This window comes from Leptonotus elevatus, chromosome 5, assembly GCF_054856555.1.
Source record: "Leptonotus elevatus isolate MCC_2025b chromosome 5, RoL_Lele_1.0, whole genome shotgun sequence".
In the NCBI taxonomy this organism is placed as follows: domain Eukaryota; kingdom Metazoa; phylum Chordata; class Actinopteri; order Syngnathiformes; family Syngnathidae; genus Leptonotus; species Leptonotus elevatus.
The window spans coordinates 684,091-708,418 of record NC_141243.1 but is presented as its reverse complement, the minus strand read 5'-3'; the positions used below and the strand labels follow the sequence as shown (position 1 = coordinate 708,418).

Genomic DNA, 24,328 nt, shown 5'->3' with positions numbered 1-24,328 from the left:
GGGTGTCAGTAGTTCTATTTATCTATTTTCATTTTGCTTATTTAATGATCGTACTTTTCTGTCTACGTTTAATTCCGGTGGCCGAGAAAGCTTGTAACGCAGCAACTAACTAGTTTTATTTTATCACAGATTTTTTTTCTAGACCGTTACGTTTTATTTCATTTTAATTCATTTTAATCAATTAATTATAAAATAAGTCATAAATAAATATTTTTCCGAACGTTTCATTTGCGATGACGACGACCTGTTTTCATGTGCAGGAACTAATTGTTTCCTCTAGCCGTGTTCCCCGTCGGACCAGTTTCCAGTGCAGGACTCGTGGTTTGTTTTGGCCTCAACACTTCCGTACTGGAGATTTTCTCGTTGTGTTCGACGCTTGAACACAAAATGTTGCCTTCGTATTCATAACCATTTTGCACGCGATGGCCGAGGACGAGCTTGCGGCGTTCAGGGACCGTTGGAAACGTGAGTTGTGGAGTCCAAAAGAGGAGCAGCGTCTCGTCCCCTCTCCGTCCCTCTGTTGCGAGAGTCATGCCCGGGACGAAAACGATGACGCGAGTCGAGGTCAAAGTCAACTCAAACCAGAGAGGAGTGCCGGCGTGGGGGAGCCCGGCTACGTGTCCATCGCTAGGGGCTTGTTGGGCGGCAGGACGAGCCCCCTTTTGGGCAGGCTGGCGGAGGAGAGGAACAAGAGGAAGAAAAAGTACCAGGATGAGACCGCTGCCTGCGGGGAGTCCCTGAAGCATCCTCAGAAAAAAGTCAAGGAAGGCGAGCAGCTTGTGGATCAGCTCATTCTGGACCTGGTATGTATGCAAGAACTCCAAAACAATCAACCCTGATCCTCAAGAGCCTCTTGTCCGACCTCTTTTCGATGTGTCCCTCCTCCAACACAGCTGACTCAAATGATCAGCTCATCAGCCAGGCTTTGTACAAGTCTGACAACGATCCTGCGCATCAAGTCAAGTGTGTTGGTGGAGGGAGATGTTGAAAACGGGCAGGACTGTGGCTCTCTGGAGAACCAGGGTTCCCTACCCTTGATTAGGCGCTAGCTAACTGAGTGCCCCCGCCCCTTCACCCCCCCCCCCCTCTCACCCCCCCCCCCCCCCCCAATACAGAACGAGGCCAACGACATCCCTTTCTTTGACATGGACTTGCCGTATGAGTTAGCCTTGAAGATATTCCAATATCTCGACCGTACAGAGCTCGGCAGGTGTGCACAGGTGAGCGACTCCGGCCATCAATTCCGTTTTGCAGCAGAATAACATTTTGATAACTATTTCATTGGCCTATTCATTTAAAAATGTACAATAAGGTTATGACTTCCAGGCTGAACATTGAACTGTTTTACAAAAAATTGTACTGTAGGCATATGTATTATTATTTTTTTATTTTATTTTTTATTTTTATTCCAGATTTGTATTGGGGGGTGTTTGAACGTCATTTGATACCACGTTGTTATGCTGGCATCTTATTAAAAGTGTAATTAAAAAAATAAATAAGTAGCAAGAAGGAGCTAATATCGGCCGATTCAGTGGTAAGACGTCTGGCCAAAGCCAAGCGGCGCCGTTTTTCTGCCGGCAGGTGAGCAGGCCGTGGCGAACCCTGGCCGAGGATGGCGTGCTGTGGTTCAGGCTGTGCGTGGCGGAGGGCCACGGGCGCGGCGCCCTCGTGTCCGACTCGCCCTGCTGGAAGGCGGCGTTGCGAGACCGCCGCAACGCCGCCGCCAACGTGCGCGCCAACTGGAAGGTGAGCCGACGCACTTGTCAACACCTGGCGAACGCTGGCGCCATCGCGATTGAGTAAACGTTGGTCGTTTGAAGGTGGCAAATGTCAGTCGAAATGAAGACGCAACGTGAGGTTTTGCCTTTTTTGAATGATATTCTCATACTTTGCTGCGCGTGCAGAATCGTGTCGGCTGCATCAGTCAGCTGCAGTTTGAGCTCGGGAAGGTGCTGTGCGACGTTGGCTCCTGTGACAACTACGTCCTGGCGGGGTGAGTAGCGCAAATCTCAAAAAATGTCTTACGAAAGCGCCTTTTTATTATTTTTTTATTTTTATATTATTTTATTTTTTATATATTTTATTTTATTTATTTTTATTTTATTTTTTATATATTTTATTTTATTTATTTTTATTTTATTTTTATTTTTTATTTTTATTTTATTTTTTTATTTTTATTTTATTTTATTTTATTTTTTATATTTTTTATTAGCGCCTTTTTTCTCATAGTAAACGTTTTATTCAACTAAATAGTTTGGATTTGAGTTTTCCCACCCAAAATACATGATTAAGTAAAAAAAAAAGAAAAAAGGGCAAATCCGACCTTTAATTCAAGTTCATGTCGTCAGTCACAATAAGAAAATACAAACATTTAAAAAGTTGTTTTCCTGAAAACATATGACATTCTGTCCCACAAAAACAACAACAAATAAATCAATAACCAAATTACTAGTTATTGTTTGGCAAATATGGAAATCTGCATCAGCCCCAAAAAAGTCATATTGTTGTTAGTGACATCATTTTCAATATTTTCATTGTATTTTGCTAGCGAGTTTGACGTAAGGTTATTCGTCCAAGAAGCTCGTAAGCCAAGTGGCGCCGCCACGTGCCGCCCGCCAGGTACTCGTCGGGGGACGTCCGGCTGTGGAACACGCTGCACTGGGACCTGCCGCCGTCCCACCTCAAGTCCAACCAGCTGTCGGCCCTCTCCGAGCCCCGGCCGCCCGTCACTCTCGTGCGGGTCGCCGGCAACGTGGCGGCGGCGGCCTACCGCGACGGTACGCTAAGCGGTCGCAACTTCCTCCGCTGTCCTCGCTTATCTTAAAGCCTTTCTCGTAATCAGCCAAACACGATTCCAGAGCATTTTTTGGACTATTATTTATGTCTTATTGTTTCAATCAATTTAATTGAATACATTACATTTTTTACAACAAATAGAAGGCTGAACTAATAGTTCTTTTTTTATTAGGGCATTTAATGCTAGTTATTTCAGTTGAAAAATTATTAAAGAACATTATTTAGTCAAGTTAAATGTATTTATGTAGCCCTTCATCACAAAATATTTACATTTAAATCATACATTATAATTTGCAAATATATATCGATAAAAGGGAATTTTAAGTATTAATGTAATTGTAATTGCTATTTTTGTGACTACTATTATATTATTAATATTGTTTTCATACGTAATGATCTGTGGAAGCCTTTATTTTTATTTTTATTTTTTTCAACAATTTCCTGGATTTTCTAAAAACAAGCTTTCCTGCTTGGCTGGTGTCGCAGGTTGCGTGGATGTGTGGAGCACGCGAACGGGCGGCGATCCCATTTACCACCACCAGGCGGCGGAGAGCCACCGCGCCTTGGCCCTCAGCCCGGACGGCTCGGTCCTGGCTTCCGCCGTCCACTCGGACGTCCGACTGGACGGCGCCGACGACCGCGGAGCCTGGAGAATGCTCAGCCTGACTCGCCTTGCGAAACCCGTCTGTCATTTAAGCAACATTTCGAATGTTTTACATTTACATTTTATGAGACAATCGGTTAAGAAAATGGATGGATGGAACAGTTAAAAAAAAAAAAATGTATTTCGTTTTTTTGAGCGCGTTTGCTGTCTTTCAGGTTCACAGTTTGGCGTTGGTGCCCGGCAGCAGGGGATGGCGGCGGCGTGCGCTCACGGCGGTGGCGGCCGGGGAATCGGTCTACCTGCTGGACGGAGGGGACGAGTCCAGGACGCTGCACTCGGTGTACGGACACCCCGTCACCTGCCTGGAGTCGTCCGAGCGTCACGTTGCGTTCGGGGTGAAGCGCGGCGGCTGGGCCGTGCACGACGCGGGCAACAAGGTGAGCCAAAAGGGGCGGGGTTTGTAAATGACTTGCCCCGCCCCGGCCACTATTGTGACCGTGCGGACCGTCAGTTGCTCCTGATGCTGCGTCATCAGGAGGGGAATCGCTTTGAGGGCCTTAAAGGCGCTCAAGAAACGAAGTAGCATGTAGCATGTGACAAGCACGTGCTAGCTAGCACTAGACGTTAGCGCAAGAAGCTACGTTGCATTATATCGCAATCAAAGTACACCATTTTCACAACTTCTCGGTACAGCAAAATGTCGAGACAATGTAACATTTTTATTCATTTCATTTGTACTCGTTAACACGCACCCTTGATTTTTGATGATTTTGTTTTTCTTTGTAAAACATTTTTCACTCGCCGACGTGACTCCAGCCGCTTATTCGGATTTCAATCCCAGTGGTTTGTATCGCGTGTCCTGCCGCAGATCCACGTGTACAGCCTGGAGACGGGCAAGGCGGTGGCGTGCGTCGGCGACTCGCCGGGGGACTTCACCTGCCTCCACCTCGGCGGTGGCAACGCGCCAAGCGTGATGGTGTGCGGGAACAAAGACAGGAGGTGCGCGCATGCACACGCACCAACAAGAAGACGCTCGGAAAGAAACAGAACGTGATCCGATGACCACGCCGACGTGCAGACAAACGCTCATAAGAAAAAACACACGAAAGTACAAAAATATGAAATATTACATGGGACGTTTGATTTCGTGGAGCCCATCAATGACGTCATTGATGGATCTGGAAAATTTGGACGTTACAGCCGATCGCCGATTTTGTATAAAATGCTTAATATCATCAAATCCCGATTTAGCAGTGTAAAATCGACTTTCAAATATAACTACATTAACATAAATGCTAGTTGTGTTAGCTCATGTGCTGTTTTTCATGATGTGTTAGCATTTAGCTAGCAGAATTCCAGCAGCTAAAGTTGGGTGGTTTGGTTGATTACACAACGTGTAATTCATTTTCTGGCCACCAGTTAGAAGAATCGTTCACAATTCTCAGCAGAAAAATGTTCTCCATTCTCTCCGTGCTTGAAAAGTTGCCTTCACTTGGCGACGAATGCGAGGCGGCATCTGCTTTGCAACTTCGTCTCGCGTCTCGCTCCCTTTGACAAGTCGGGATTGTGTCAAGCGTGTCCGCTGCAAAGATGTCGCTGGACTGCGGATGAACGGCGGTCATTGTTGCGCCGATGGAAATTTGCCAGCGTTCAAACGTGACGCCTACGCAGGCCGCATTCCGCTAGCTCACATTCCTAGCTTGAAAGTCCGACCTCCGCCAAGGCCGAGCCGTCGCATAAAACGTCCGTCGCGTCCTCCTTGAGTGAAGGAATTCACACGTTTGTTTTCCCGCCGACGGTCTTCTTCTCTTGGTTCATGTTTGCATTATTTTCGAGCGAGGGATTTTCATTTCTTATAAAACAGTCAAATGTTCTGACTGCAATTCATGTCTTGAATAACGGAAGAATTCAGAGACCAACAAATGCATTTTTTTTTTTTGATTATCGGTTGATTCGTCAGTTATCAGAATTCTGTTCTGCCAAATATTGGTGTCGTTCCCGGCCCAAAAGAGTCGGCACCGGTGCGGCCCAAGTTTTCAACTTGTGAAAGACCACTTGATATATTTGTGTTTTGTTGTCAGGGTACGCGTGTTGGACCTGCGCTCGGGCGCGTGCGTGTCGTCCTTGTACGCGCACCATCTGGGCGTGACGTCGGTGCGCGCCGACGACTGGAAGGTGGTGAGCGGCGGCGGCGAGGGCCTGGTGTGCGTGTGGGACATGAGGATGGGAAGCAAGTTGTGGGAGATGCACAACAGGTACGACCTCCGACCTCTGACCTCCGGCGCGACGCCGGCTTGCCATTAATGCGGCGTGCGCGTGCGCGTGCGCGTGCGCAGGCATCCGGTGAGGCGCGTGCGTTTCGACAGCCGCACGCTGCTGACGGCCAACATCCCCGACGACAAGACGCCGCGGGGGGCGTGCATCACCGACGACGACCTCACGGCTCACCGCAGGTACGAGCACACCGGCCGCACGTTTTTACGTCCTCGCTGTGCTGGTTTGTATGCAAAATTAAAAATAAATGACAAAAATGAAAATAAAAATGGATATAAAAAATATCATTCGAAAATTTTATACAAAAAAATTAATATAAATGGAATTAAAAACAACAAATTATATATATATCCATACATAAATAAATAAATATATATATATATATATATGTGTGTGTGTGTGTGTGTTTCTATTTCCATTTATGTTAATTTTTTGCATTTAATTTTAGAATAATTTTTTATTTTCACTTTTAGTAATTTATTTGTTTAGTCATTTATTTATTTTTAATTTTGGCAGTTTATGTCCTCCATAGATGCTGCATGATTTTGATTGCAATGTTTTTTTATTTTTACTTTTATATTTTACCGCAATGTGTATTTTTGGGGTACAAATTTTCCCCCAATATTTTGCTTCTCTGTTATTTCACTTATGTAGCTCTCTTTTTTTGTCTTTATTATTTGTACATATTTTGAGATCATTGTTTTTTTTTGGTATCTTTTCTCACATATTTGTGTATATTTTTAATCTAATATTTTGTTTTTATTTTTGTCTAATAATGACATGTTTATTTTATTTTATTTAATCCTTTGTTATTTCTCAGTTATTTTTTTAGGTCTTTATATTTCAGTCTATTTCGGCCACTTTTGTCTATTTTTTTGTATGATTTTAAAAACAAATTTGTGTAATCTAATATTTTGTTTTATATTTATTAGCTTATTCTTTTCTAAATATTTTCTTTCCTACAATATTTTATAGATATTTTATAAATGTTATATTACTCTTATTTTGTGAACGTGAACATTGGCGGAGATTTCTAAAAAATAAAAGCGTTGCATTTTGTTTCCTGATTGTGGTGAGAAATCTTGAAGCTGATCAGCGTCTTTGCATAAATTAATACCCCGAATGATGACATTGTTGAGCAAATGTGTGACGTCAGAAGTTCGCATCCCTTTGACGCCGCCCCCAAAATGCTTGTTGAGCCCTGAAGCTGCTGGTCAAAGATTGACTCGCGAGAACGTTGTAGCCAATCAGATGGCGGCGGAAGAAAGTCACTTTTTTTACTGCTTTGGTTTTTGTTCTTTGGAGCTCGTAACGCCGAATTTGCGTCCAGGCACCGAGGAGTCATCTGCCACTACGACTTCTCGGGCGGCGGCGACGACGGCAGCGGCGGCGCCGGCGTCCTTCCCATCTGCAGGTCCGACTATGACCAATCTGACGGCTACAACTACAACATCACGCTGGCCGTGCCCTACGACCGCCTCAGGTGACCACGCCAAGTTGACATACGCCCACTCGCTGGCCGGCCACTACATTAGGTACAGCTGCAGAATGCCGCGCGTGCGGCCTTCACAATATATTTTCAATTTTTAACCCCAACATGAAAATAATGTATGGATGTCCAACAAAAGCGTATATTTCCGCACGTTTTTATTTTTGTAGAAAAATACTTTGTTTTGTCTGCAATTGTATTTATTTGTATTCAAAAGAGCAACCAAAATACAGCGTTGCTAAAAAAATTAATAAATGAGGATATAGCTAAAAATGTGTTTTTTTTATCTCCCACGCCCCAAAAATGTGCTTTGGTTTGAGTTCGTTTTATTGTATTGTCGATCTTTCATTTTTGAATGCAAATACATTTGGAGCTAAAATCCTCAAATTAGAAGATAAAAAGTTCTAATATTTGTACAATTAAAAATGCATTTGATCATCATTTCTAAAACTTTGTTATCATTTGTGTAACTTGGCAACATATTCAAAGTTTGCTGAGGTCAGCATTTCTCGGACAGGTTTTGAAACACATTTGGACCACTAACTGGTACAATTAGTGTTAAAAAAAAAAGTTTTATGTGCAACATTAATCATGGGGGGGGAATACAAATAAAAATGAATTGCTCATTTTGCATTTTATTAAAAGCATTAAAAAACATGACACGACACAACCCCCACAAATGGACAATTTTTGCCAATATTTTCTCACAAATACGAGCGGACCAAATCTAATCAGTCAAATGTTTTGCCTGTGTTTCATATCTTTACTGTTCTAAGCCGTAAGGGACCAAGAAAGACGTTATTTTATTCATTTATTTTCCAATGAGTCATCATATCAATCGTAAATCGCAAATTTTCTTCTATCAAATATTGATGTGTTTGATTTCCTATGATCTCGGTACAGACCGGTTTTTTTCCATTGCCACAATTCGGGAATGCTTGCGATCCGCTTTTGGGGGGTTTCTCCGCCGTGTATCAGACAAATCTGCATATGCGCATGCATAATGAGATGTTAATGAGGTGGTCAAGAGGTGGCTTTTCCGCAGCGCATGGTGGTGGTGTCCATGTCCAAAAAGCGGATGTGCATCCGGGACTCCATCTCCAAACCCTTCAGAATCTGCCAAAATGAACACAACCAGAAAGAAAGAAAGAAAACCGTCGGAATATTAAACTCGAGCCTGGCCGATTAATCATCCCATGTCAGCCATTCGGCAAAAAGTAAGCTGATTTTTGCAGTTTTTCGTTTTTCCGCATTAACACATTACGGCGATAAATGACATTTAAAGACATTTAAAGACTTTTAAAGACATATTTGTCGGCTCGCTGCTGATTGATCGCAAACGTAACCCCCCCCCCCCCCCCCCCCTCTTCGAAGTTGTGGGTCAAAGCGACTCACTTTCAAGTTAAAAAGCAACAAATATTGGTTTTCCGCTCTAAAACTTGGCAGCAACAGATGGTAAGAAATTGTTCATTTTGTGCATATTTGCATTGAAAACTGTTAATGAGCTGCAACAATGTTTGTCAGGATGCTTTTGGAACATTGAGGGTCAAACTGCACAATTTTCCGGCGGTGAAAATTCTCATGCATTGAAATTGTTGTTTTTTTTCACATCGTTTCAATTAAAATGTTGACCTGAATGTTTTGGGAACATTAAACAGTCGGGTCAAATTGACCCGTTTGAAAGTTGGAGAACTGCAAATTTGTCGGTTTTTTTTCTTTTCATAGTCTACGGTGACATCGTTTCAATTAAAATGTTGACCTGAATGTTTTGGGAACATTAAACAGCCGGGTCAAATTGACCCGTTTGAAAGTTGGAGAACTGCAAATTTGTCGGGTTTTTTTCTTTTCATAGTCTACGGTGACATCGTTTCAATTAAAATGTTGACCTGAATGTTTTGGGGACATTAAACAGCCGGGTCAAATTGACCCGTTTGAAAGTTGGAGAACTGCAAATTTGTCGTTTTTTTTTCTTTTCATAGTCTACGGTGACATCGTTTCAATTAAAATGGTTGCTAAAACTTATCGGAATGTTTTTAGAACATGAAACATAGATGGGTCAAACTGACCCATTCCAAAGTTCATGTTTGTCAGGATGTCTTTTTGGCCATTAAACATCGCTTGGGTCAAATGAACCCGGGAACCGTCTTCTTATTGCCGTGAAAGCAACCTAACAAAGGACGGTTCGAGAAAATACGAAAGGATCAAGTCACGTCACGCCGTCAAACATTCGGCCTGCAAGTCCTTGTTGTTATGCACCAAAAAATAGTTTTTTTGGGAGCGAATCGATGATCGGAATTCGATTGTGCCCAATATGAAAGTGGCCGTGGAAAAAGCGGCTCCAAATACGAACCTGTTGAAAATGCTCAAAGGTAATCCCCTCGTAGAAGGCGTCCGCTGCCTGAAAGGTGGAAAAACCCCAAATGTGATTGCTATTGGTTGCGTGTGACATGTTGCCGGCGTGTTGCGCGCGCTTACCATGTGCGGCGCGTTGGTGCTGGCCACCTCCAACATGGCCGCGTCGGCAATCGCCTTGGCCGCCTGCTGCCCGATGGCGCCGCTTTTGGACAGCAGCTCCTCCACCACCAGCGGGGGAAGAAAAACGCAAAACAAAGGTTTCATCTTGCGCGGCAACATTCTTGCGACCAGTCACAATTCCATTTTTCCATCTCGGAAAATGCCGATAATTCCATTTGATCTATTCTAAGGATGAAATAAATGTCTTGGTCGAATCCCTGATGATTATTCATGTTTTCATTTTGTAAGTTTGCCCATTTTTATTTGATCCAAACGCAATGACTTAAACACAAACTCGTTTCATTTCATATTTTATGCATATGAAGTATTGGAATGTAAAAATGTATTTTTTTAATGTAAAAATGTATTTTTTTACATACCTTCTTAAAATAACAAATAAAAAAATGGAGTCATTTTTTCACATTTTTCAGGAAACACAAAAAATGTAACCGTTTGCATTTATTCTTTGTATTAAAATGTCTTCTTCATTTTTTAATTTGTATACTGTTGAGTTTCTCCATTATTTGAATATTATTATCATCGCTTCGTGTCTTTTTCCAACGCCGATCGACGCTCGTTTTATTATTCGATGACGTGACTCGATTCCATTCATTTGAATGTCATCAACAACCAAATGACTTCAAGTGATTGACAAAAGTTTTGGGACAGCAAAAGCAGGCCAAGCGGGTTTGGAAATGTGCTGCGGCGGTTTTTACCTTCCGGTACTCGAGCAGCGTGATGATCCCGTCGCTGTCCGTGTCGTGCATGTCGAACAAAACTGCAAACGCAAACTTATTTACAACAGATATCAAATTTGTGAATTCACTATTGAAGTCATCCGACTTCCTGGTTTCCACACATCAGCTTTCTTTCCGTTTCCTGTTTGCGCCGTGCGGGGCCGCGTCCCACTTCGTGCGCTTCCCGCCTTTGTAAACCCTCGGTTGCGCCTTCCCGTCGACGGGTGCGAGTGTCTCGCGTGTCTGTCTCAGTCGTCCCGAGCATTTCAGAGAGTTGAGACGCCCTGGTTTGGGGGGCGTGGCCATCAGTGGCCGGAAAGGACGCTGATGTGTGAAACCCGGAAGTCCGTGGCATCGTTTGGGTCCAAAGTTTTCCCGGCTTGAGGTCGCCGCGGCAACGGCGGCGTGTCGCCGAGACTCACAGCGGAGCTTTTGCTTCCTGGCGGCCTGCCGCTCCTCCTCGCCGCTTTTGTGCGCGGGCGGCCGGAAGTGACTCATCACCGTCAGGAACTGCTCCAAGTCGATCCGGTCCCAGGATCCCACCTGGTCCTGCCGCTGGTTCCTGCCCGGTTGCAACGCGGCAACAAATCAACAAAATGCAAACCCTCCCGCCTTTTGAGTCCAATTGTTTGTTTGTTTGCAAAATAAGAAGCTCGTATAATATTCGCCTTTCCTCGATGAAAAATGATTTTTGAAACTTGAAATTGTTTTAGGATTTCTGCAGGTGAGAGTGCAAGCGCCAAATGTCAGGATTTTTTTTCCCCGTTCAATTAGGTTTTTTTTTTCCTTCACAAAGGAAATTGCTTAAACAAATTGACAAATCATATAAAAATGAAAAAGTAACTCAAAACTGTAGAATTTGACTTTTTTTTTTCTTTGTGAAGGTGAGAGGGCGAACTTGAACTAATCAAGTTTTAGATTTGATCAATTTGTGATTTCTTTTCACAAAATAATAAAACTAAACAAAATGAAAAAAGATCTTTTCAACTCAAAATTGTACAATTTTACCAATTTTGGAGGGGGGAGGGGGTTGGGGGGGGGGCAGCAACAGTGTTGGAATTTTTTTCACATTTAAAAACCTCACTACAAAAATGATATATTAATTTCAAATGATATCATTGGACTTTTTTTCTTTTTGAGAGTTAGAGGAAGTGCGCCGTGTGTTTTAATCGAATACAATCTACAAATAAAGATGTTGTTTTTTTTTTGACAGTTGTCAGATTTTTGTGATTTTTTTTCACCCCCACAAATGAGTCGGTAAAATTAATATAAAACTTCCCTCTACCAAAAGTAAACTTTTAATCTGAGAATAATCCAGTTTTTGCATCTGAAAGGGAAGGTGCACCAACACTGTGAAGATTTTCTTCCATCTAAATTTAATTTTTTCCCCAAATGGGAATTTTGAATGTGAAAATTGCCACCACAAAAATGGATTTTTGACTGTAAATAGCGCATTTGACTATTTTTGCATGCGAGGGGGGGGGGGGGGGGTCTCTGGATTCCCCCCCACCGCCACCTTTTAGTGTTAACCCCCCCAAATCCAAGGCCCGTGCACCCCCCTTAATGAGATGCATTTGTGCGCTTGCCGGCAGACATCTTGCGAATGTTCCCGCTTCTTTTGACGGCCTTTTTATGGCTCGCCTTTTGAAAGGAATGTTTGTGCTGAATGCGAGTCGAAGGTCAACCCGCCCGCGCTGCCGAGCCAAGATGGACGACGCTAAAATAAGCTAAGTTAAGAAAGAGCCGAGTTAAGGAAGCTGAATGTAAAACGGAGGCGAGCGCGCGACTCCGACGTTGCTGACTTTGAGCGACGGCAAATAATGCGCCCACTTGCCAAAAAGTGAGCCCGGCGGTTTTTCTGACTGCAGCGTTTGTGAGCCTCCCGAGTTGAGTTCGACTTTTTATGCTTGATTTGGATTTGGCTAGAAAATGTGCGAAGTAAAAGATATGAAACGTTAAATACTAAGAACATATAGTCGTGGGGAAATTGGGAAAAACATGTTTTGACTGTATTTATTTACTACAAATATATTCACACATACGAGATGTGAAACGCTAAAATGTTTTAATCAGATGAATCACATTTTAGAATTTTGATGAATCACGATTAATCGCTTAATTCAAAAATACTTTATCAACATTTTTCGCCCACCAAATTTGAAGAGCACCAGTTATGTTAACTATTTTGACTTTTAATGTTATGAAGACATCTTATTTTTATATTACTATATATTATTATTATTATTATTATTATTATTATATATATTAATTATATTTATATACTTATATTCACTTATTTTTAAAAATAGGACTATGATCGCATCTTAACTTAAAAAATGTAATAAAAGATAAAAACTGTCATCACAATTATCATAAATAAAGTAATTTGAGAAATAATTGATGAAAATAAGAAATAACCAAATGCGTGATGATGCAAAACAATTGAAAAATACAACATCGATAATCGTAGTGAGGACGGCAACGCGACTGCTGCGATATTTGCTGACCTTTTGTCAAAGAAGGCGTCGATGATTTGCTTCTTGATGGGATTGTTGGCCAGTGCTGGGATGGCGTCCAAATTCGCTCTGCTGCAGTGAGACGACACGCACGCACGCACGCACATGTTGGCTTTACATTTCCAGCGGGGACATCTCATGGACATAATGCATTTCCTCGACCCTAACTCCAAGCAAAACCCAATTCAAACCCAAACTCTAAAAGCAAGTTTGGACCCTCAAAAAAAAAAGGTTTGGACTCATGGGGACCACCAAAATGTCCCCGCAAGGACACGTGGTCCCCACAATGATAGTAAAAAAGAAAAGAAAAAAAAACACAGGTCAATGTTATTTTTCCAACTCGATCCCTCAAAGTAGACCAAATTCAAGAAGCCTTGGCGGAGGTCTGCAGCGAACGGAGTGAGATTCAACTCTTTGGAATGCATTGATTTGTTTTATGGTGGGAAGTTTATGGCCTTGCAGGAGAGCAAAAGGTTTGCATTGCGACATTCACAAGACGGTTCCTTCCTGCTTTGCAAAGACGCGATCGGGAAGATCTTGACGCTTTGCAATTTTGCATTTGCGGAGATGACGTGTCCACGCCCCGTTGCATTATGGGAAAACTGCCCAACCGAAATCACGCGCCGCAAACGTAATCAATCATAAAGCTTACGAATCAATGATGTCCATGAAACGTCATTTTCCGACGTCTATGCTTGTCATGCGCGGAAGTTATCCCCCGCGGCATGATGGGAAAATATGCTCCGTTTGTAGCATTTAGCCTCCGAGGACGTTCGAACGTCCTCGCGAGCACGTTGGAACGTCCTTCGCTTGAATGTTTCAACGAATTTGTGAGCACCTTTGAATGTCGTCGCAGGTCCAAAAATGTTGACGCCGCATTGGCAGTTGCACGCTTTCGTACAAAACTAAAGTCAACGTCTTAACAAACACATTGCGGCGTTTCATGCGACTTTCTGGACATTATTTGACCTCAAATCGAAGTTGAGTTTTACAACAAAAGACGCAAAAAAGCCAAAGAAAAATAAAAGTAACCTTTTTGATGCGAGTTCCGCCTTAAGACATTTTCACACTTTGCAGTTTTTTGTAGCTACTTTCCCAAAATGTACGCCATTTGTTGAACATCTGTTCACCCACAATGCATCATTCCGCCTACCGAATTTCAAAATAAGACTCAGGTTGACCTTTTACCTTATCGTCTCCTGGTTTCCGCTGAGTTGGCGGAATCTTTTGTGGAGGTTTTTGATCTGCTCTGTGGAAACTTTGACGTGCACATACACACAAACACACACAAGGGTCATAAAAAGAGAAATGTCTATAAAAGAAGAAGAAGAAGAACAAGAGAGCGATAAAGTCCAAGCAATAAGGAAGTGACACAGAAAAAAAAAGTTCAAAGTCTGTCAAACTGGCCAAACACAAACCGGACACAACATTAGGTACACCTGCTGCACCACAATTTCACTCAATTTGAAATAAAAATGATACGTTTTCTTACTTTTTTTCTTTATATTTAGTTAATAATATTTGCATACTTATGTTTTAACTATTTCAATGAAAACAGAATCTTATGTATTTATTAAAATAAAGTAACCAAAACATTTTGTTTATTTCCCTCCTCAAAAAAACGAAACACTTTTAATCTAGAAAACATGCATCTTAAATTTTGACTTGTAAAATATTTTAAATTAAAATTTCATTACTGTCAGTTAGCAATTTTAATTGATTGAAAATATAAACGATTGTTTCAATAAAAATAAAAGTAAAAAAAAATCTTCCATTTTCTTAAATTCTGCCAAATGAAAATTGATGAAATGAGCGAAGCTTTGAAAAAAATGTCTTCATCTCGCCATCAAATCACTTTTGAACGGACGTCAAGTCGTGAAAGCAAAATCCAAATTGAGAATGAAATCCCGTTCAGGAGTTGAAGCGATCACGGAACCGTCCGCGTCCAATTTCGGCAGTTGCGCGCGTGCACCTAATCACGTGCCCAGCAGGGAGTTTGCGGCCAAACCAGCGGAGGGTTCGCGTCTTCCGAACTCGGGTCCCGCCTTACATCCGCTCTTGCGTGCCAGCTCCTCGTAGTGCTGCTGCAGCTGCTGCTGCTCGGGACGCGCGTGCCACGATCCCATGATGTCCGCTCTTGGACTCGCTCGGCGACCAAATCAAGTCCGCTCGGACGCCGACCGCGACGAGTCCCCCACACCCCCCCCCCCCCCCCCCCCGAGTCCCTCCCCTTCCCTCCTTCAGGGTCCGAAGTCCGCCCCGCTCGTCTCGTTTGGACGAGATGATGGAAAGCGCTCAACGGAAGTGCTTTGCGCTCACACACCGGAGACTTCCTGGTGGCAAGAGTTCGATCCCCGAGGCGGTCGCTGCCGGTGACGCACTTGACATGATCAGTTGGCTTTTATGCAAAGAAAGTTAAAACACAAGAATGGAGACAAATATTTGAAGAGTGTCGCGACTGACTTGTTCACAAAACTGTGTGCTTTACGCTGAGCTGTTTTGTTTGACATTATATTTGTTTTTATGATAAACACATTTGACAATTTCGACTGCTTGTCCTACCAGTGATGACTACAAACTGCTCTTCAAGACATGATCATTTTATTATTGCGAGCCGGTACAAATGACGGATTTTTAAACAAGGCGGTTTTCTGGACTGCTATAAAAAAGAAAAAGAAAAAGAAGGAGGAGGTGCAAATGGCCATTTTGTCCACTTTTCCAGGGACACAACTGCAAACTTACCTCACTTGGGTGAAGCTGGTTGTTTTCTTGATGAGCCAAGTTGTTAGCACTTGCATTTTTCTCTTTCGTTACAATTGGATTCCATAGAACGTTGAAATAAAAAAAAGGTGAAGGAAATGAGAACATGTTTTAGGTTTGAAGAAGTTCATACGACACAATCCTTTTGACGGCCATGCTAAGCTAGCAGCCTCGCTTTCAATTTCTGGTTGTGGGACCGTTCTGGATAAATATATATATATAAATAAATAAAGGACATATTATAAGCATTTTTGTTTTTTCAATATTGCATTGGTGGAATATGAAATAAGCAACAAAATTCACCCGTTTTGATCGATGGGGGCGGCCATTTTGCCACGCGCTTGCGGTCATGCCTGGAAATGACGTAGCAGCTGGGTTTGGTCATGTGACGTTGCCCTCAGGCACTGCGATGTCATTTTCAGTCGTCGGCAAGTGGCAAAATGGCCGCCCCCGAAGATGGACGAAAACGGCGGGATTTTGCCGCTTCGTTCCTATTCCGCAAAATGGCCGCCCCCGAAGATGGACGAAAACGGCGGGATTTTGCCGCTTCGTTCCCATTCCGCAAAATGGCCACCGGTGAGCTCAACTTGGAGGCAAAGCGGTGCGGCCGAAGGTTTGGACTCCGCCGCCGTGCGAGCGCACGTGCGCCGCCAGCGTCCTCTTTTGCGCGAACCTCAGGCCGCAAACCGGACAGGCCGAGTCGTCCTCTGCGCGGCGCGCGTTCACGTGCGCGTTCATGTGCGCCTTCAAACTGTTCCGGTACGGGAAGCGTTTGCCGCAAAGCGAGCAGCCGAAAGGTTTTTCCCCCGTGTGCGTGCGCGCGTGCACGCGCAGACTGCCCTTGCAGGTGAAGCGTTTGCCGCAGAGGGGGCAAGCAAAGGGTTTCTCGCCGGTGTGCGTCCTCATGTGCGACTCCATGTGCGCCCGTTGAGGGAACCTTTTGCCGCACACGGAGCACGCCGACGATTTCTCTTGGCTGTGCACGCGCGCGTGCACAGCCATGACCGACTTGAGCGCGAAGCGTCGGCCGCAGGCGGAGCACGCGAAGGGTTTCTCTCCCGTGTGCGTCGTCACGTGCGACTCCATGTGCACCTTCTGCGAGAAGCTTTTGCCGCACAGCGAGCAGCCGAAGGGTTTCTCGCCCGTGTGCGTCCTGCCGTGCGAGATCACGTGCGACTTTTGAGAGAAGCTCTTGCCGCAAACGGGGCAGCGGAAACGTTTCTCTCCGCTGTGCGTCTTCGCGTGCGTCTTCGCGTGCGTGGCCAAATTGCACTTGTGAGAAAAGCTTTTGGCGCAAACGGAGCACGTGTGACGCTCTTTGGCCGCCAGCCGGTTCCGGTCGTCTTCGGCCTTCACGACGACCACGGTCAAAGCTTCGTCTTTGACGCGAGGGGGCTGGGGGTCCTCCGGCCCCCCCTGGGGTTCGTCTTCTGAGGGATGTGAGCAAGAAAATAAACAACAACATTTCAATTCTCAGCTTTTAAAGGCTTCGACGAATTTCTCTTCTCAAAATTCAAGGATGCAAACATGCAAGTTTGAGTTTTCTGTTTTGTCACATGACATGGCACGAAATACAATCGCGAGGTCTCAGCTTAGCCCAGCAAGTCCCAAGACTTGTGAAAATAACACAAGGTCAACTATATCAAAGAAAAGGTTCGTGCTCAGAATGAAAAGGAGTCGTAAAAATGCACGAGGTTTGAATTTCACATCATATTGACGGCATCATTTGTACTTGACAAAAACAATGTTCGAGGGTTCAAGTGCGGGGACGAACGCTGTGATGACACTTAAGCAGGTGAGCAGCTTTAGTTAGCATTTGAAGAAATACTAAGTTTTGAAATCACAAATTGTTTTCATCATGATTTCAATCTCGATCAAATAATCGTGATAGCGATTTTCCAGCCCAATTATGTACGCTAAACATATGCAAAGTTGCAAACAAGCCAGAATGGTTTGATTATTGACACATAAATCTCTACAATAATCTTGTATACTTCATGAAATTGGTTGATAAAGGATTCCTTGCCATTCAAATCAAAGTCAATCTTAATAGCGGAAGTTCGTGCGTGAGTGACGCCCATTGAAAAGGAATTGGGGGGGGGGGGGATCATTGAACGCATTAGATACGGTTTGATTGAAATAATTGGCAGATTAATCGTAATGTGTATTTTTTTCAGTCTCAAAAAAGTCGGTCGTCTGTCAACATAACGTCTCGGCGAAAACGGCAAATACGCACCATCAGAAAAACATCCAAGAAGATTGTGGTTTTATTTATATCGATTAGGACCGATGAATTGAACAAGAACTTTATGATTTTTGGGTGAAATGCTGTTGCAATGCATTATTCGCAAAAAATAAACAAACAAAAAAACGCTAACTTTCAGAGTCTCAACATGAACGAACACGTAAGAAACTGCATGTTTATCATAATTTAATATAGATAAAGAATAAAAGGCTCAGGAACACATTTTCAAATAAGCAACCCCGGTTGTATGTTGGAGTCATTTTGTTAAACAGGAAGTCAAGTTTCAAAATGTTTCCGATTTTTGGCCTATTATGAGGTCACATCGGAAAGAACTCCTCCCAAAGATTTCGTCATCCGGTCGACTTGAATCACTTCATCTGAAGCAAAACGAAAAGTAAAAGCAAAGCTTCTTATTGATCTGCATGCGGTTACCACGGTGACCGTTTGCCAAGAAAAATGAAGCTTGCTTTGATCGTCTTCACACGAGCCAAAACGGAGTTGCGTTCCTACGCTGGCGATGTCGCCCCGATTTCCACACAAGTCGGATTTCCCCGTTAAAAAGTCCATATTTGCATCAAAAGACTTTGGAGAGTAACTTTAAAAAAACATATTTGCGTGACCGGAAGCAACATTTGGTGTTTCCGCACGGACATCGATTGCTGGCGGACGGCAGGGCGGCGCTAATTCAAGCCTAAACACGCCAAATGTCACGCGCCCGATGGCGAGCCGAGCAACACGACTCGACCCAAGTTGAAAATGGCGTGATTACGGCGGGAAGCCAACAGAAAAGAAGGCGCGAGCACGGGCGCGGGTCCAAACGACGGCGCTGGAGGACGCCACAAACGTAGGCGTTCTCATGACATGTATTGCTGCTAGCGTTAGCCGCGGACGTGTCTGCCGCATTGCGGCCGCACTTCTCCCGCCGCAGGACGGCGTGCGCTCGTTAAAGCACACGAGAGGCGTTAAAGGAACTTGAAATGGACTCAAAATGAGCGCGCCCCTAATATATATATATATGTAGAGAGTCTTCCTCCATGCAGAATTTCCAAAAGCCACGCCTCCGGAAAAGTGTCCCGCCTCAGCTCTCGTCGCGGTCGGTGGTGGCGGAATCCATACGAGTAAGTCGGCAGCCGCCATCTTTGCCGCGCTCCTGAAATTCTGCGAGGAAGATCCTCCGGTCGAACCGTTCCTTCTCCGGTTCTCTCCCGCCTTCTCGGCGTTGTTGTTGGTAAAGACGGTGCATTTCGGCCACGGTCAAGCCTGGCCGCGGGTCCTTGCGCTCCGCTCTCGTACCCGGGGAAGGAGTCGATGTGGTCTTTGATGGCCTGCAGGGACCGCTCGCTGACCCTCTTGCGCTCGCCGTCGCACGACGGGAAACCTCGGCTTTGGCCGGCGTGTTTTTGCAGCGCTCGATCAAGTCTTCCGTTGGAAACGCAAAGCGTGGCCAGAAAAAAAGCCTTGCACGCGTCCACGCGGCCGCCGCTCAGGCTGTATTTTCGAGAGTACGTGCGGTTTTTGGGCCGGCCCGCATCCCGCTCTCGTCGCCGCGGTCGCCGCCGTTGGATGTCGAGCAGTTTGACGGAAGCGCAGATGAACGCGTTCTGCAGATCAAAATTGCCGAGGTGCCAGAACTTCCGGAAGACGGCTCGGCGTTCTTCTTCCGCGACGCGTTGGGTGCATTTGTGTCGGCACGAATGGCGAGGGAGGGCCACCGGGTTTTTCCCGGGAACGGGGACGCCCCCTGGTGTTCACGTAGGCCTCGCCCCGGTTTCTGGCTTCTTTCATTTGACTCCTCGGCCATTGGTGGCGACGACGCTTTCTCTTTTTGCACTTGTGCGGTGGCGCTGAAATGGAAAGTCCAATATTTACACTCGTGCTCGTTCCCGGCCGCCTCCCCGAGGTTCAAGTGTTACAGGAGACCGTTTGAAAATCGGCCAATAGGGGGGCGGCAATGAGCCGTTTTTTTACGATTAACCGTGGTTTTTAAATGTCGGGATTAAAAAAACGCAACACCGGTTACTTCCGCTCACGTGCGGCGCAAAACCGTCCACGCGAAAAACGTCGCGGCTCTTCTGTTTCCACGCGGCCCGTTTAGCGGGCGCACGCCAACACAGAACTCAGCTGTGAGCGGACGCGGCCGAAACCGAAACCAGGCGGCGGGCGGAGCTTCCCTTGCAGTCTTAGCGCAGTTGCCGCGACTTATTGCGGCGCTACGACCTCACGGATTGACGAGGAGCTGTCGTCGGAACTCGTCCCCGGAAAGAAATCCGCCAACGGTCTCAGTTGGCAAAGACGTCGTCATTCGATTGTCCACAAAATGGATGGCAAAGAGCAGCGGGTCGAACGCGTTGCGAGTCAGCCACGAAGCAACTTGCCTTTGCCAATACTGACGTATTACGGACATTTGAACGAATTACAGTCGGACAACTTGCGCTCTCTTTTTATTGACACGCTTGCCGTGCTTTTCAACACCGCGGATCGTTCTGCTCAACGCCATTTTCCGACAAATGGCGTGTCTGTTGTGGCCGACTCAACCTTGAACGTTCAGCACCATTTGGCTCGCTGCCGCAACAAACCCCGCAAGTGGGCGTGGCAAAATGTCATAGGTGAACTTTGAAAAAAAATCCCGCGTGCCGTTTATGGACATTATTTGCTGCGTATGTCCAATCATTTTCAATGATTGACGACAAATTGTGTCCGGTTCCTCCGCTGAGTCGAGGGAGGGGGCGTGGCTATATTACTGACGAGAAAGGGGCGTTTTGAAATGAGTCATTTACTGATTTGCCCAAAACCAAATTGATAACATTGCAAATGCAAGCTAATATTTTCCTGATAAGAAAAAAAATACATAAAGAGAGTTTATGAGTGAAAAGGTGAAAAGAGGCCTTCCCGCCAAATCGTCCACGCGGGCGACGCCCTTCGCCCTTTTTTCATTTTTCTATGATGAAATCCGTATGCAAATCTCGCACTTTTGAGATTCAGGCTGAACTTGAGCTCAACGCGGGCGCGTTCATGACCTCACGCCGAGGGAAGTCGTCACGCGGGGCTCGCTCATCAATCGTTATCGTGAAAATGTTGACAAATATTTTCGTACCGCGTCTTGCGCGTTACGGATTTCGTGTTCCGTTCACCTTCATTTTCTCCACTCGTGCTGCGTTCTGCTCTGCCTGTCGTGCTTGCACGTTCATCCACAACTGAAGTATTGCCGTCATCTTTCGTTTGGTAGGTTCGACCCCAGTCAGCATCTTCTTGTTTGCCTGGAAGAAAAAAAAATCAATCGATCCAATTGCAGTTAGAAACGGGAAAAAAAGCAATTTGCACAAAAGAGGTCCAAGTCCACACGTGGGTGGAGTCGATCAACATTGCGCAATCCAGGTCCATAAAAATAAAAATAAAAATAAAAATAAAAATAAAAATAAAAATAAAAATAAAAATAAAAATAAAAATAAAAATAAAAATAAAAATAAAAATAAAAATAAAAATAAAAATAAAAATAAAAATAAAAATAAAAATAAAAATAAAAATAAAAATAAAAATAAAAATAAAAATACGCCACCGAGGCAGGGTCATTATAGTTCATTTAGAGTTTTTTTTTTAAATTAATTGAGTAAGTTTAAATTAGTTTTCAGGTCAGCTCTGTTAGTTTTTATTCATTTTAGTTATTTCAAAAATGCTGAGTTGTTTTTATTTTTTAAATGTGTGTTACTTGTATGCAATATTTGAAAGATACGATGACAAAATGAAAAGCGACACGCTTCTTACCTCGCGTTGCATTTTGGCTGAATTGAATGAAAAAGTAGGCAAGGCGAGTCGTTGGAGCCAAAAGTCAAACACAAAATTGTCCATTAAAGCTCATGTAAGGACATTTTCACTTTAGTGTGAGTTAGTTTTGTAAATGTAAAATAGAGTTTCAGTTATTTCTTGTTTTTTTAAAAAGCTTTTTTGGATTTTAGTTTGACTTATTTCGTTAGTTTGAGTTAACGAAAATAACCGTGACCGCGGGCGCTTCGACTCAACAGGCGGAGACGAGCTTGTTTACCTGCCAGTTGAGCAGACGCACCTGCGGTCCAAATGTCAATCTGTGGCGAGGTTTCGACCTTCTGGACCCGCCGGGTTGCCGAACCCTGGTCACGGAAGATGCCGAATAACGTTCCGGGAAGCGCGACTTCCGTTACGAAGTTATGGCAACGCTTGCTAGGATTTTTGTCGACCTTGTTTTTCGTGACAGGTCAACTCAAACTCCCGTTTGTCTTCACCTTCAGCGCGGGCGCGATCCCTCAAAAGTTGCCCGGCGCGGCAGCCATCCGAGAGCGGCGCGAACGGGCCGTCCGCTTGGCGGTCTCCGCCCGGACCGCAAGCACGAAGTCGCGACCGCCCGGCTGCTTCGTCATCATCATCATCTTCATCTTCAGCCGGCGGCTGAAGCTCGCTGACGTTGGCCTCTTCCTCTTCCTCTTTCAAGAAGAGGCGGGGCTCTGGATCCTCTTCTTTCTCCTTTATGCAGGGCAGCTCTGCCACAAACAAACACATCCGTTTGTCTACATTCAGGAATATAACGCAGCGAGTAGCAAGAACGTGAACGCTCATAATCGTAATACGAAAATGCGTGCTTAGGCGCACAGTACAAGACAAAGTTATTTCCGATAATGACGTAAAGGATCTTTGTGCAGTTTGTGACTTTTTGACTCGTGACTGCCACCTCTGGCCCAAAGCGCAACTGCAGCATCTGTGTCAGGCTCGTTCATGGTGCGCGTGCGAGTACGTGCGCGTGCTTAAGTGCGCTCCTCGTGTCCGCTACTCCGTGGGGACGCGCATGACGTCACCCTCCACCACTCCGCCCCTCCCCAAAGAAATTATGGAGTGTGAGGGTCCGCGCACTCTACTATAAAAGGGAAGATAAAAGCTGATAGGTGCAGTCGGAGTAAAACAGTCAGGGCTCTTCGTACTCATCTGGGGATTGGTGGAGCATGCATGATGTCGAAAAAAGCGAAAATACGACCTTTTTAAACGGCACAATGCACCTTTAACTAAAACTGGAGGGAAAAAAAAACTACTTTTTTGTTTACAAAAAAAAAGCTTTAAAAAACCCAGAAATGACATTCTACGTTTACAAAACCTAAATATAATTATCGTGAAAATGTCCTTCCTTCGTCAAGCGCCATCGAATGACGTCACTTCTTGGGTTGAGCCGAGCCAAGATCGATTTGAATGAAACTTGGTGTCCTGTACTCGTTGATAGTAAATATATTACCATTGTTGGTATGAACTGTAAGAATGTAATATCAGTTGCCTAAGGTAATAATTATGTAATTATGTAATTAGTAATGGCATAATGGTATCACCATCAACAATTCAGTTCATGGTATGTCATGATATTGTTTATACAGAATATTATGATAACATTGATAAAATAGCAATATTTGCGGGAAGTACTGCATATTTGTGTTTCATAGATTAGAGATGGGGTGGGATTAAAGACATTTTCTTAAATAATATTTTTGGGTGTTCATATTATGAAACTAGAGTCGGAATCGTTGTTCCTGTGTTCAACTGTTGCCTGAAATAAATGAACAATGAAATGAAGGTACAACACAAAATCTTAGGTTTGAGGTCAATCGGAGCAGGGCTTTGTCAAATGTTGACATTGTCGGCAAAAAAAGAAGTGTGGCCGCCTTCCTTTGAACCCTTCTGATGTTTTAGTTATGCGGGATTTACCTGTTTCACGTACTGGCTGCCGTTACTTTAGTATTATAAATAATTAACATCTTTATTGTCTGTTGCTGTGTTTGGCGAGCTTTCCAATGATGAAAATGGATGAACTTTAATTTATTAGTAAAGTCTCAGTTTAAAGCCTGCGGGTGCCATGTCAATTCTCGACCGCCGTTGGCAAAAAAATAAATTTAAAAAAATGCTGCATTTTCATCCCATTTGTTTATGTTTATCACGGGAAGCAATACTGCAATATAGTATAACGCTGGCCCCTGTAAATCAGTTTATATTTGACATTTTGCACACATAGGCTTACCTGCATTGTCTTCAGCAAGCAATTAGTTAAGCGGACACATATTTGAACGTTTGGAGTGCGTCAAATCATCAAGTTGAAGCCAAATGGGCACAAACCTTGCGAGTGTGCGACATTCGGAGGGTTGCAGAAAGCTTCCGGGTTTCGTCGGTGTCGCTCGCTCTCTTCTCTTGCTCGACAAAGTTGCTCCTCGTACGACGCGACCGTCCGTTCAAACAATTCGAAGATTTCGTCGGCGGCTGCCATAAGTCGCTCCCTCACCAAATCTTTCAACATTTTGATGTTTTTTTTTGTTTTGTATTGGTTTTTTTCCCCTTCCTAATTCACACTCGTCCTCGGCCAGGCGGGCGTTTGTTTTGAAGCGATGCTAA

The 24,328-nt window shown here is 44.3% G+C and overlaps 3 protein-coding genes across 6 annotated transcripts; 1 reads left to right on the top strand and 2 right to left on the bottom strand.

The window, feature by feature from the left end:
• The first annotated feature begins 285 nt into the window (after positions 1-285).
• Positions 286-8,510, top strand: fbxw8 (F-box and WD repeat domain containing 8). Of its 2 annotated transcripts, XM_086075487.1 has the most exons (11): positions 288-803; positions 1,116-1,220; positions 1,582-1,746; positions 1,905-1,993; positions 2,620-2,777; positions 3,283-3,479; positions 3,616-3,837; positions 4,269-4,399; positions 5,482-5,655; positions 5,737-5,853; positions 7,005-8,510. In XM_086075487.1, the coding sequence occupies exons 1-11, from the start codon at positions 423-425 to the stop codon at positions 7,159-7,161; spliced, it is 1,896 nt and encodes a 631-aa protein (XP_085931613.1). In that variant the 5' UTR covers positions 288-422; the 3' UTR covers positions 7,162-8,510. The 2 variants fall into 2 exon arrangements, with proteins under 2 accessions (XP_085931614.1, XP_085931613.1); XM_086075488.1 differs by lacking the exon at positions 4,269-4,399 and having other exon boundaries at positions 286-803.
• Positions 7,779-15,099, bottom strand: tesca (tescalcin a). Of its 2 annotated transcripts, none has more exons than XM_086075513.1 (8): positions 14,981-15,099; positions 14,119-14,188; positions 12,922-13,002; positions 10,837-10,976; positions 10,394-10,455; positions 9,639-9,737; positions 9,514-9,561; positions 7,779-8,279 (listed from the first exon to the last, which is right to left on the bottom strand). In XM_086075513.1, the coding sequence occupies exons 1-8, from the start codon at positions 15,054-15,056 to the stop codon at positions 8,187-8,189; spliced, it is 669 nt and encodes a 222-aa protein (XP_085931639.1). In that variant the 5' UTR covers positions 15,057-15,099; the 3' UTR covers positions 7,779-8,186. The 2 variants fall into 2 exon arrangements, with proteins under 2 accessions (XP_085931639.1, XP_085931638.1); XM_086075512.1 differs by having other exon boundaries at positions 9,639-9,747; positions 10,395-10,455.
• On the bottom strand, positions 12,941-24,328 carry LOC147173155 (uncharacterized). Of its 2 annotated transcripts, XR_015094801.1 has the most exons (6): positions 24,056-24,328; positions 22,192-22,446; positions 21,067-21,192; positions 15,673-17,120; positions 14,119-14,188; positions 12,941-13,002 (listed from the first exon to the last, which is right to left on the bottom strand). XR_015094801.1 is itself a non-coding variant. In XM_086075492.1 (4 exons), exons 1-4 carry the CDS (start codon positions 24,231-24,233, stop codon positions 16,273-16,275), a joined length of 1,407 nt encoding a protein of 468 aa, XP_085931618.1. In that variant the 5' UTR covers positions 24,234-24,328; the 3' UTR covers positions 15,258-16,272. The 2 variants fall into 2 exon arrangements, 1 of the variants encoding a protein (XP_085931618.1); XM_086075492.1 differs by lacking the exons at positions 12,941-13,002; positions 14,119-14,188 and having other exon boundaries at positions 15,258-17,120.